The sequence below is a fragment of the Mustelus asterias genome, chromosome 14, assembly GCF_964213995.1.
Source record: "Mustelus asterias chromosome 14, sMusAst1.hap1.1, whole genome shotgun sequence".
Lineage (NCBI taxonomy): Eukaryota > Metazoa > Chordata > Chondrichthyes > Carcharhiniformes > Triakidae > Mustelus > Mustelus asterias.
In genome coordinates this window covers 80,359,234-80,371,687 of record NC_135814.1, presented here as the reverse complement: position 1 = coordinate 80,371,687, position 12,454 = coordinate 80,359,234, and the positions used below count along the sequence as shown (strand labels likewise).

The window sequence follows — 12,454 nt, the reverse complement described above, 5'->3', positions numbered from 1 at the left end:
GCTGCAAACAGCCCCTGTAATCATCCTCCTCTCACTATCTATAAATTGTTGACAAAATTCCCTTTGGGGGATATTGAGGGACTGGGAATGAAGGGATTAGATTGACAGTATGGCCGGAACTCTACCACCTCGCCCGCCACAGTACCGGAGTGGGCAAGGGTCCGACAACAGAAACTTCCGTTGACCTCGGGCGGGAATTTCCGGTCTTGCTCGAGTGAGGCCTTAAATTCCCGCCCTATGAGTGAGAAGGACCTGGGAGGGAATTATCGCATCCTGCCTGCCATGGGAATCGTAGCGGGCAGAGGACGGACCATACAAAGGCCAATTAACCTTGGATGGGATTCTCCGGTTTTGGGGCAAGTGCGGCCGGAGAATCCCACCCCTGATCTTCTGCTGTGCACTTTGAAATAGCATGTTTCAACATCAAAGGAAATTGACAGGAAGGTTCAGCTCAGCCATACTGGCGTGGATGTAATGGCTGAGATAGGAACATGAACTGAGCTGACGAGGAGTAGAGATGAAAGTTAATGAGAAGAATGGGGTAGTGGAAAGGTGGAGATATAGACATTAGAGCAATAGGGAAAGGAAATGAGAGGTAATAATTGAGAAAGTCCACATTCCTCACTAAAAGATGCAGTATTCCGCTGTTTGGAAATTTCAATACTGTTCGTGCCCAGTGAAGGCATGTCCTGTTTATAATTTTAAACATGGATAATTTTTCATGGAAGCTGTCTTCTATTTTTTTAATAAATGGACACTAACATAGTGAATAAGATGGCTGCCAAGGATCAGGTGACCTTTGGAGATTCAACACAGACTATCTGAAGCTTCCAGAAGGTTTCTAATAACATCACCCTGGATATGGACCTTCCTCTGGCATGTCAAGACAAACACTATCTGTAGAATGCACATATGCTATTGTTCATGGGTTTACCCAGAACACATCTCCAGATTCCAAGGGCTGAATAATAAGCCCAAAGTCAGGAGTGTTCCCCATACCCCCTGCTGTGTTCGCGGGTGCTTTTATGTTGGGTCACTTCCCTGACTCTAGTTTTGATTAAATCCTGGGAGGGGTTTAAGATCTAACCCCTGCCTGCTTCATTCAAATTTTCTTTAACCAGGTATTTAAGGTCATCACTGACCCAACTGACAGTAATAATACATTGTTAGCAATGATGCACTTGCAGAGTCTCATTGTGACATGCGTTTTTATGAAGCAGCTTGTTAGGTTAGTTTTAAAAGATTCAGCTGAGCCCTAAGTCTCACATAGGCAATTCAGAGTTCTGTAACTGCTGAGTGCGCTTCATTCAAGAAGCAGCGTTCCATTGAAAACCTACATTAATTAGAGGGCTTTTATCCCCCTGCTGACTGCTCTAGTCTTTGGCCATTACCCTAAACTTTAAAGGAACTGAGAAAAATGGGTATTGATGGGAGATGCAACCTCCAGTGAGGAGGAGGAAAGTGAGAGGAAGAAGGGCAGATTGGGAAGTCCAGTATACACAAATGGCGCCTGAAGGGGCCAGAGCTGTACCAGACCCAGAGGATGATGAAGGTTACACATCCTCAGCAGAGCCGTTGAAGGTCTAATGCTGCCCCTCAAGAAGACAGGCAAAGACTGAGCTATTTCCAGATATCAGAGACTCAGTGCAAGAGAAAGCTCACGCTACCAAGAGCCATAGTCACATCATTCTGTGACATGCTGGCTGGAGAGATATCCTCCAACTGCACTGGAGGGTTGAGGGAGGAGAGGCAGTGGCCACTGATGCCTGAAACACTGAAGATCACTGTTGTGCTCAACTTATTTTCAAGAACTGTGGAAACCACTTGAAACAATGTTTATTTTCTCTGTGAACTCTGCAATGTAAATCTTTTTTCTATTCTTCTTTTACTGATTGACTGCAAAGGAGGCAACATTGGGGCCCTCTTGTGTTTTGAGTACTTGCAAATAAACTAACCCTTTGAGTTCATCCTATATCTAGTTTCCTGTAGGGTCATTAATAGAAAATTGGTTCACACCTAAACTGAGGGGGTGGGAAATATGCCACTGCATAACAAGGGGGAAGGAAATCAAAAACACCTTTCTGTTTGTAGATGGGTGGTGAGAGGAGACATTAGTGCTGTTTAAATTAAACTCCTTCTGTTCATAAGAGTCTTAAATTTTAGGTCATGGCTAAGAACCTCGGAGGCCAGACATGCTACCCTCCAACACTGATTGGATGCAAACCCACCCTGCAATGTTACTTATTCCAATTAGCACTTTATCAGGTGAGTTTCAACAGAAGTCAGGGTAATATTCAATTCCATACCTCCAAGTTGGAACCCTAATGAAGACTGGAGAGAAACAAATCGATTTCCATTATCTCCATTGTGAAACTACAGCTTTGGGTGGACATCCTCGCAAAGGTCATGGGCTTGAAACCAGCTGGTCAAAACGGGCAGAATGTTCCACTGTCTCGGGTGGGACAAGCAGTGTGCAGTCCACTGGCTGTGCTGACGGCATTTACCGCAAAAATGTTTAAACACTTTTATGAAACAAGAACTGCTGGAGACAGGTCCCACAACGTCATGTTGGCAGGGTGGATTCATCAGGGCGGACTTTTTGGAGAAAAAAAAAGATACCCCCACGGACATGGCCTCCCCCCCCCCCCTTTGCGCAATGTCGGGGGCAATGCTGAGGTATTGTCCGTGCATGACCCTCTCTCCATTGGGGGCTGTACTTACCTGTGCACCCCTTTAGGGACCATTCGCCAGGTTCCCGTTATACAAAAGCAGTTGTAAACCTCGCTGATGTCACGTCATGTTGGCGGGAGTGGAAATATAAATGTGGAGGGAAAAGAGAGCGGGGAAGCCTGCTGATAATATTCAAATACATGGTAATAGGGTTCCCGCCATTGCATGGCAGGAACCTCATTACATAATTGACAAGGGGTGGGGACCAGCGTCTGTGTGTGTGTCCAAAGAAAGTAAGGAGTCTAACACCACCAGGTTAAAGTCCAACAGGTTTATTTGGTAGCAACTTATCTTATTTGGGGCGGCATGGTAGCACAGTGGTTTGCACTGCTGCTTCACAGCTCCAGGGACCTGCCTTCAATTCCTGGCTTGGGTCACTGTCTGTGTGGAGTTTGCACATTCCCTTCGTGTCTGCATGGGTTTCCTTCGGGTGCTCCGGTTTCCTCCCACAGTCCAAAGATGTGCGGGTTAGGTTGATTGGCCATGCTAAAAATTGCCCCTTAGTGTCTTGAGATGTGTAGGTTAGAGGGATTAGTGGGTAAATATGTAGGGATATGGGGGTAGGGCCTGGGTGGGATTGTGGTCGGTGCAGACTCGATGGGCCGAATGGCCTCTTTCTGTACTGTAGGGTTTCTATGATTTCACGCGCCACTAGCTTTTGGAGCAGTGCTCCGAAAGCTAGTGGCGTTTGCTACCAAATAAACCTGTTGGACTTTAACCTGGTGTTGTTAGACTCCTTACTGTGTTTACCCCAGTCCAATGCCAACATTTCCACATCCAAAAAAATACACACTGATCACAGGCAGCAAGGGAATTGGGACATTCAGTTTTTCTCTCCTGCCCTATCCGTAACAAATGATAATAACATGGCAAATTTTTACACCCTGCATGAGACTTCGAAAGTTATAGATATACATTGAACTTATACATTTATATTTATGTTCAGCTTCAGCAGTCAGGAAGAGGGATATTGTCTTCCTGATTGATGGCTCTCCTGGAATGGGAAGATCATTCCTTCAAGTCCGTGCGTTTCTTAATACAATAATCCAGGAGCTCGATATTGGACCTGACAGAGATCAAGTTGCTGTGGTACAATACAGCTCTGATGCAATACTCGAATTTGGCCTCAATACTCATTCAACTAAAGATGAGGTTTTGAAAGCATTGAGAAAGCTGCGATTGAAAACAGGAAGACCCCTCAACACTGGTGCTGCACTGGATTATGTCACAAGGAATGTCTTCACTCCATCTGCAGGGGGCAGGAGTGATGCTGGAGCTTCACAAATCCTGGTGCTCATCACTGCTGGGAAATCCACAGATGATGTTGGACAGGCAGCAGATGCAGTGAAACAGGCTGGTATACTGCCCATAGCTATCGGAGCCAAGAGTGCAGACACATCAGAGCTACAACAGATCGTATCAAATCCTGATTCTGTTCTGAAACTGGGAGACTTCCAGGAGTTGCAAACTATTCAACAAGAGCTACTATTGAAAGTTAGAGCAGTGTTTTTGATTGAAAAACCAATTCCTCCCACTGAAGGTAAGATAATTTGGTAAACCATGATTGATTTAGTTACTGAATGTCACGTAAGAGAAAATAAATGAACATTATCGATAAATGGACTATTATTTAAATGATAAAATATTGCAGCATGCTGCTCTGCAGAGGGACTTGGGTGTCCTTGTGCAAGAACCACAAGGAGTTGGTTTGCAGGTGCAGCAGGTAATTAAGAAGGCAAATGGAATTTTGTTCTTCTTTGCTAGAGGGATGGAGTTTAAAAACAGTGAGGTTATGTTGCAGCTGTATAAAGTGCTGGTGAGGCCACACCTGGAGTACTGTGTACAGTTTTGGTCTCCTTACTTGAGAAAGGATATACTGACACTGGAGGGGGTGCAGAGGAGATTAACTAAGTTGATTCCGGAGTTGACAGGGTTGGCTCATGAGGAGAGGCTGAGTAGACTAGGGCTATACTCATTGGAATTCAGAAGAATGAGGGGAGATTTTATAGAAACATATATGATTATGAAGGGAATAGATAAGAGAATAGATAGATAAGAAGCAGGGAAGTTGTTTCCACTGGCGGGTGAAACTAGAACTAGGGGGCATGGCCTCAAAATAAGGGGGAGCAGATTTAGGACCGAGTTGAGGAGGAACTTCTTCACACAAGGGATTGTGAATCTGTGGAATTCCCTGCCCAGTGAAGCAGTTGAGGCCACCTCATTGAATGTTTTTAAGGCAAAGATAGATAAATTTATGGACAGTAAAGGAATTAAGGGTTATGGTGAGTGAGCGGGCGGGTAAGTGGAGCTGAGTCCACGAAAAGATCAGCCATGATCTTATTGAATGGCGGAGTAGGCCCGAGAGGCCAGATGGCCTCCTCCTGCTCCTAGTACTTATGTTCTTATATTGTAATAATAAGTTTTTTCAAGACTGAGTTTGCACAATCTGTACGTTTTAGCACCAAGTTAGTACACTGACAGAATTCGATAGATATACTTCAAAACCACTGTCAGTGTCAGCACACTAACACAATAGTGCACAATGTATCCCAAACATGATGCAATTTAGCTGATTCTGAGAGGACTGAGTTCAAAAGATAGACATAACACCCGCTTTTGAAAATGTACAAATGAGACGAAGCTATTCAGCTCTGTTCTTGTTTCAGAGCTTGACTTGGCTAATTTTTAATATTTTCCCCACTAATACAGTATCGTAAAATAATTTAGGACACAGAATGAGGACATTCAGTCCATTGTGTCTATGTCAGTTCTTCATGGAGTAATTCAGTCAGTCTCGTTCCTTTGCTTTATTCCTGTAACCCTGCAAGTTTATTCCCTTCAAGTGCCTATCCAATTTTATTTTGCAATCATTGATTGCCACTGCTTCCAACAGCATCGAGCGCAGCAAGCTTCTAGTCATTACTACTTACTCACAGAAATATTCTTCTTCATCTTCCTGCAGCCCTCCTGTCCATTACCAACCGCTGCCTTTATCTTAAGATTTAATTTTTCCTTCAAATGGGAAAATTAAGGATATTAAAGTTGAGGCTTTGAAAGTTTGAAGATTTGAAAGGTGTCCCTCTGATGCCTTAGGAATTATCTTTCTGCTGATGCATATTTGATATGAACATTGCCAGATTCAGGCAAAGTTAGCACAGCTGTATATCAATACGACTCTCATAAGCAGTGTTTAAAAGATCAAAGAATCTCAAACTGTTTACTGCCTTGTGCATTTGTGAAAATGTTCCTCTTGTTGAACTTAGTTGGATCTCACAGTTCATGCCAATGGATTTAATCAGGTCCATTTGGAGATGATGTATACCATCATGCAGCTGTAGGATTAGTCATGGTTACCTTTTCAAAAGAGTGTGTATGTTTTTTTAGACCTTTTCTTGCTTGAAGCAACTTTTCATTGTGATTAATGATTGGTTTAACTTACTCAATGCTTTGAAATAGAAAATATTTTAAGAGTGACCACTCCAAGACTGACGTTGCATAATCTAGTAAGGAGTCTAACGACACCAGGTTAAAGTCCAACAAATTTATTTGGTAGCAAATGCCACTAGCTTTTGGAGCGTGCTTGCTCCTTCGCTTATGACGTTGCACAATCTATACATTTTAGCACCATTGCCTAAATTCTGAAGATATAGGGAGCGATTCTCCCAGCCCGCTGCACTGATCGAGTAGCGCAGTGGGCCGGGGGACAGCACTGGCGGTCGTTTTGCGGGATTCACGCTGGGCGTCACGGACTCTCCTAGCCTATGTTTTCTGACAATCAGCTCTGTGCCGGAAGTCGGTGCAGATCTGATTATATGGAAATATTGAAATTGACATTTCCATATCATTAGCGGGCGTCAGGATGGACTTATCCAGGCCCGCTAACGTCTCCCTCAGAGTTTACAATTGCTCCCCACTAATGGGGAACAGGCCTGATTTTCCCCCTCTTCCCTCCCCCCCCCCCCCCCCCCCCCCCCCCCCCCCCCCATCCACTGGAGGGAACAGAGGCCATTGAAACCCCCCTCCGGGTGGTCTTGGGTAAGGGAAGGGTGCCACAAAGAACAAAGAAAATTACAGCACAGGAACAGGCCCTCTGGCCCTTCCCCCTTCCCTCTTCGGAAGTGCCAGCCTGGCAGTGCCAGCATGACACCCTGGCACTGCCAAAGGGGCAAATTGGCACTGCCTAAGTGGCATCTTTGACACTGCCCACCGGGCACTGGGCCTATGGGGAGGGCAATCGGTGGGGGGTGCCCGTTGGCACTCTGCAAGTGGGATCACTGGAAGAGGGAGGGAATGAGGACGATCGGGGCTGGCCATCAAGGTGGGAGGGGGATTCGGGGCTGACAGGAGGATTGGGGCTGGCCATCTGGTTGAGGGGGAGGGGGGGGGGGAGAAGGGAGATCGGGGCGTGGCTGCCCTGGGGAAAGGGGGGGTATAGGGGCTGGCCCAGGGAGGTCAGCAATAAGGGCGTTGGGGAGTCAGTAGGCCAGTGATGGGAGGGGTTGTGGGGCTGGCCAGCAATCTGGAGGCTGGCAGTGTGGGGGCCACTGCGCATGTGCTGATCTCTGCATGCGCAGTGGCCCACTCAGCACTATGCTGTCGGCCTCTCGGGCGGGAATAGGCCCCACCCACCACTTTTCAGAGTGCATCCCGCTAGGGTAGTCCATGATGCACAGAGTGTCAAGAGTTTCATTCTGGAAATCAGGCTAAAAAGAAAAGGCGGGATTTACTCCCATTTTTCTGCACATTGGGAACTTAGAAATGTTTTGGAAGAATCCCGGCCATACTCCATAACCACGGTCAGTGTCAGCACATTAACACAATACACTCCTGACATGGTATAATTTAGTTGATTCTGATAGAAATGAGTGCCATGGCTTGATGCAATCTCCACCTTTCAAAACATCAGGATGAAACGTAGGGTAGGATTTTGTCACCTCCCCCTCCCTACCGCTGGTGGCGCATTTTCGGGTGGAGGTAGCCCACCATGAACTGGCGATCTTCTGGTCTCATTGATGTCTATTGCGCTTTTCAGGACCAGAAAATGATACCGGTGGGAATAGTGGGAAACATTATGGCCGGGATTCTCCCAAAAGAATTCTAAGTGCCGAATTTGAGTAAAAATATTTTTAAACAGGATTTTCAAAATGAATTTCCCACACTCTGCATCATGGAGTGCCCCAGCGTGAATCATGATAAAAATCAGTGGGTGGAGCCTATTCCTGCTAGAGAGTTCGGCAGCTTAGCACTGAGCGGCCACTGTGCATGTGCCGATCTGTCATAGTGGAGATCGGAGCATGCGCAGTAGCCCTGCACTGACCTGATCTGCACTGGTCAGCCCTGCAATCTTGCAACACTGCCCCTCCGATCCCCCATCCCTGATCGATGGCCTTCCGGGTGTCTCCAGGCCAGCCCTGACTCCTCCCCGCCCCCCGGCCCGCCTCGATCCCACCTCCCTCCCGCTCCTCCATCGGCAGTCCCAAACACCTGACATCCTCACTGACTACCAGCAGTCCTGACTGCCCACCCACAGTCCCAACCGCGCCCCCCAACCATACGGCCAGCCCCGATCACTGTCTTCGCTCCCTCTGACCATGATCCCTGTGCAGAGTGGCAGCAGGACCCCCTACCCATCTCCCCTCACAGACTATGCCCCCAATAGGCCCTGGCCCATCAGGCCCCATCCTCTTGGCACTGCCTGGTGCCCAGTGGAAAGTGCCAAGGTACCCCCTGAGCATTGCCACTTGGGCAATGTCAGGGGGCCAGACTGGCATTGCCAGGCCAGTAATGTCCAGGGGGCATCCCGCCTTACTCCCAACCTCCTGGGGGGGCCTCCATGGCCCCTCTTCACTCCAGCAGGATTAGGCCGCCAACTTCCCATTAGTGGGGAGCTGTTGTAAGCCCCGCTGGAGTGAACCACTCCTGGAGTGGGGGGAGAAACTAGCGGGCCCGGAGACTTCAGTCCCGGGCCCGCTAATGAGATTCAAATCCTCATAATATTTCAATCAGCTCCGCACTGATAACTGACAGTGCCGCAAATCCAGTGGCTGGAGACGCTCGGAGGATGTGGCGTCCAGGGGAGAGCCCGCTAAACGACCTTCGCTTTTGTCTCTCGGCTGAGAGAATTGTCCCCTATGTCTATGTCAGTTTTCTGTGGAGCAATCCAGTCAGTCTCATTCCTCTGCTCAATCTCCCTCATACTGCAAGCTTATTTTCTTCAAGTGCCTATCCAATTTTCTTTTGAAAGTATCGATTGACACTGCTCCCAACATCATAGAGGGCAGCAGATTCCACATCGTAGCTTAAAAATATTCTTCCTCATCTTTCTCCTGCCTCTTGTCCATTGCCAGTCATTTCCTTTCTCTTAATGGCAAAATGAGAGATAGCTGAACTGAGACATTGCAAATTTGAAGGCATTGAAAGTGACTGCTTCATATTTGATATGAACACTGCCAGATCCAGACAATTTCCATTGTAGATTAGTCATAGTTTCCTTTTTAAAAGGTTGCGTATGTTTTTTTGGATATTTTCTTTCTTGAAGAATCTTTAAATTGTGATTAATGGATTTAGTTTGATGTTGGTCTTCTCGGGATGTTGGAGAAACATGGAGAAAATATCAGTTATTAAAGTCGCAACTGTTGTAGAACTGAGGAAATGGAAAATCTGTTTACATTGGTTTACCAGGTGTTATTTAATTGCTGGGGATGTTGTCTGACCTGACGTGTATTTCTTTTTCCAGTTCTACCAAAGGAAATGAGTGAGAGAGACATTGTCTTCCTTATTGATGGATCAGACAATGTTGGAAACACAAATTTACCTTTTGTCCGTGATTTTATGACAAGAATCATTCGGAACCTGGCCATTGGAAGTGACAAGGTGCGAGTAGGTCTGGCACAGTACACTGATGACACAGAAGCTGAGTTCTATCTAAACTCTTATTCATCAGAAGCTGAACTCCTGTCTCACATCAGAAGTCTCAGACTGAGCGGGGGTACAACGGCCAACACTGGTTCAGCGTTGGACTTTGCCATTAAATATTATTTTACTAGTTCTGCGGGAAGTCGCATAAAAGAAAATGTTCCTCAGTTTTTGGTGCTTGTTACTGGGGGAAGGTCCAGTGATGATGTGGAAGCACCAGCAGATGCATTGAAGCGAGCTGCAGTAATGACCTTCGCTGTTGGAGTTAAACATACAGACCCAGCACAGCTAGAAGAGATTGCAATTGACCCAAGTTTGATCTTCAATGTAAAGGAATTCAACTCTCTGTCTGAGATACACAATCAGATAATAATACCACTGACAACACTGACTGTTCCAACAGTAATTATTGAAGAACCAACAATTAAACCTGAAGAGGAACCTGTTCCTCCTACAGAAGGTACCTGGTTTTAATTTCTTGTTGGTTTCAGATACTTCAGTATTAGTACTGTTGGCGTATTTATAAACAATTTTCATTTACTGTCAAATATTCTGGTGGCTGTCAAATATATCACTCAAGACTCTAGACAAGGGATTGGATGTGGGTTCAGCGATTTGTTGCCTGACTTTTGGACACTGAGAGCTATCGTTGAAGTTAACTTGACAGTTGTGTAACGGTTAGAAATCTAATATTAACTCACCTCCATGATGAGGTGAATCAGTGACCATGATACCAGACTGTAGAAAGTGTCTTCCAGTGTTAATGTGCTGCAGGACCCTCCGCAGCAACTCACAACTCAACTCAGCATCAGTGGTGATTTTATCACGATTCCCTACAGGCAAACAGTTTCAAAGACAGGGGCGCTGAACTGAACCTTGGGTAAGCAGATTAATGAATTGTGAAATGGGTTCACTCATCTTTCCTTTGTCTTATTTGTATGTCCAATATTTCAATGAATTTTTTAGTTTAACATTAGGAGCCCCACATTTATTGAATTCAGAGGCTATGGGTGTCAATCCATTACATCCTCCAAGAAGTGCATTACATTTGTTACAGTTGTCTTTTACAAGCAATGCTGGCTCTCCTTCAATCAAGTAATATGAACAACAGACCTTTCTAAGATATAATAATTGAACAAAAGAAGAATTAGATTCTAATGAGGGTGATGTGTATATTTAATATTTCCTTATTATAAACTTCTATAAATTAATTGTCTGTTATCATTTTATTTTGAAATTCTTAGAACCATAGAACCATAGAAAATTACAGCTCAGAAACAGGCCTTTTGGCCCTTCTTGTCTGTGCCAAACCATTTTACGCCTAGTCCCACTGACCTGCACTTGGACCATATCCCTCCACACCCCTCTCATCCATGAACCCGTCCAAGTTTTTCTTAAATGTTAAAAGTGACCCCGCACTTACCACTTTATCCGGCAGCTCATTCCACACTCCCACCACTCTCTGCGTGAAGAAGCCCCCCCTAATATTCCCTTTAAACTTTTCTCCTTTCACCCTTAACCCATGCCCTCTGGTTTTTTTCTCCCCTAGCCTCAGCGGAAAAAGCCTGCTTGCATTCACTCTATCTATACCCATCAAACTCTTATACACCTCTATCAAATCTCCCCTCAATCTTCTACGCTCCAGGGAATAAAGTCCCAACCTATTCAATCTCTCTCTGTAACTCAGCTTCTCAAGTCCCGGCAACATCCTTGTGAACCTTCTCTGCACTCTTTCAATCTTATTTACATCCTTCCTGTAACTAGGTGACCAAAACTGTACACAATACTCCAAATTCGGCCTCACCAATGCCTTATATAACTTTACCATAACACTCCAACTTTTATACTCGATACTCCGATTTATAAAGGCCAATGTACCAAAGGCACTCTTTACGACCCTATCCACCTGTGACGTCACTTTTAGGGAATTTTGTACCTGTATTCCCAGATCCCTCTGTTCAACTGCACTCTTCAGAGTCCTACCATTTACCCTGTACGTTCTTCTTTGATTTGTCCTTCCAAAGTGCAATATCTCACACTTGTCTGCGTTAAATTCCATTTGCCATTTTTCAGCCCATTTTTCTAGTTGGTCCAAATCCCTCTGCAAGCTTTGAAAACCTTCCTCACTGTCCACTACACCTCCAATCTTTGTATCATCAGCAAATTTGCTGATCCAATTGACCACATTATCATCCAGATCATTGATTATAGATGACAAACAACAATGGACCCAACACCGATCCCTGCGGCACACCACTAGTCACAGGCCTCCACTCAGAGAAGCAATCCTCCACAACCACTCTCTGGCTTCTTCCATTGAGCCAGTGTCTTATCCAATTTACTACCTCCCCATGTATACCTAGCGACTGAACCTTCCTAACTAACCTCCCATGAGGGACCTTGTCAAAGGCCTTGCTGAAATCCACGTAGACAACATCCACCGCCTTCCCTTCATCCACTTTCCTGGTAACCTCCTCGAAAAACTCTAATAGATTGGTCAAACATGACCTACCACGCACAAAGCCATGTTGACTGTCCCTAATAAGTCCCTGTCTATTCAAATATTTGTAGATCCTATCCCGTATCACACCTTCCAATAACTTGCCCACCACCGACGTCAAACTTACTGGCCAATAATTTCCCGGATTTCTTTCTTCAGCACTGAAAAGAGATGTCTTCCTAATTGAATGCTCTCCTGGTATGGGAAGATCATTTTCAAGATCTTCTTAATATTGGCAAACTTCTACAATTAGTATGTGATTTCTAATAAAATTACTATTAATGTTTTGGTGTTTATGTTTTGTTCAGT

At 45.4% G+C, this 12,454-nt stretch overlaps 1 protein-coding gene across 1 annotated transcript in view; it reads left to right on the top strand.

Moving 5' to 3' along the window:
• Window positions 1–12,454, top strand: part of LOC144503790 (collagen alpha-3(VI) chain-like) — a 253,899-nt gene that overhangs the window by 105,952 nt on the left and 135,493 nt on the right. The window contains exons 9-10 of the mRNA XM_078228676.1: window positions 3,677–4,270; window positions 9,467–10,105. Coding sequence (XP_078084802.1) covers window positions 3,677–4,270; window positions 9,467–10,105 — 1,233 coding nt within the window. The remainder of the gene's footprint in view (window positions 1–3,676; window positions 4,271–9,466; window positions 10,106–12,454) is intronic.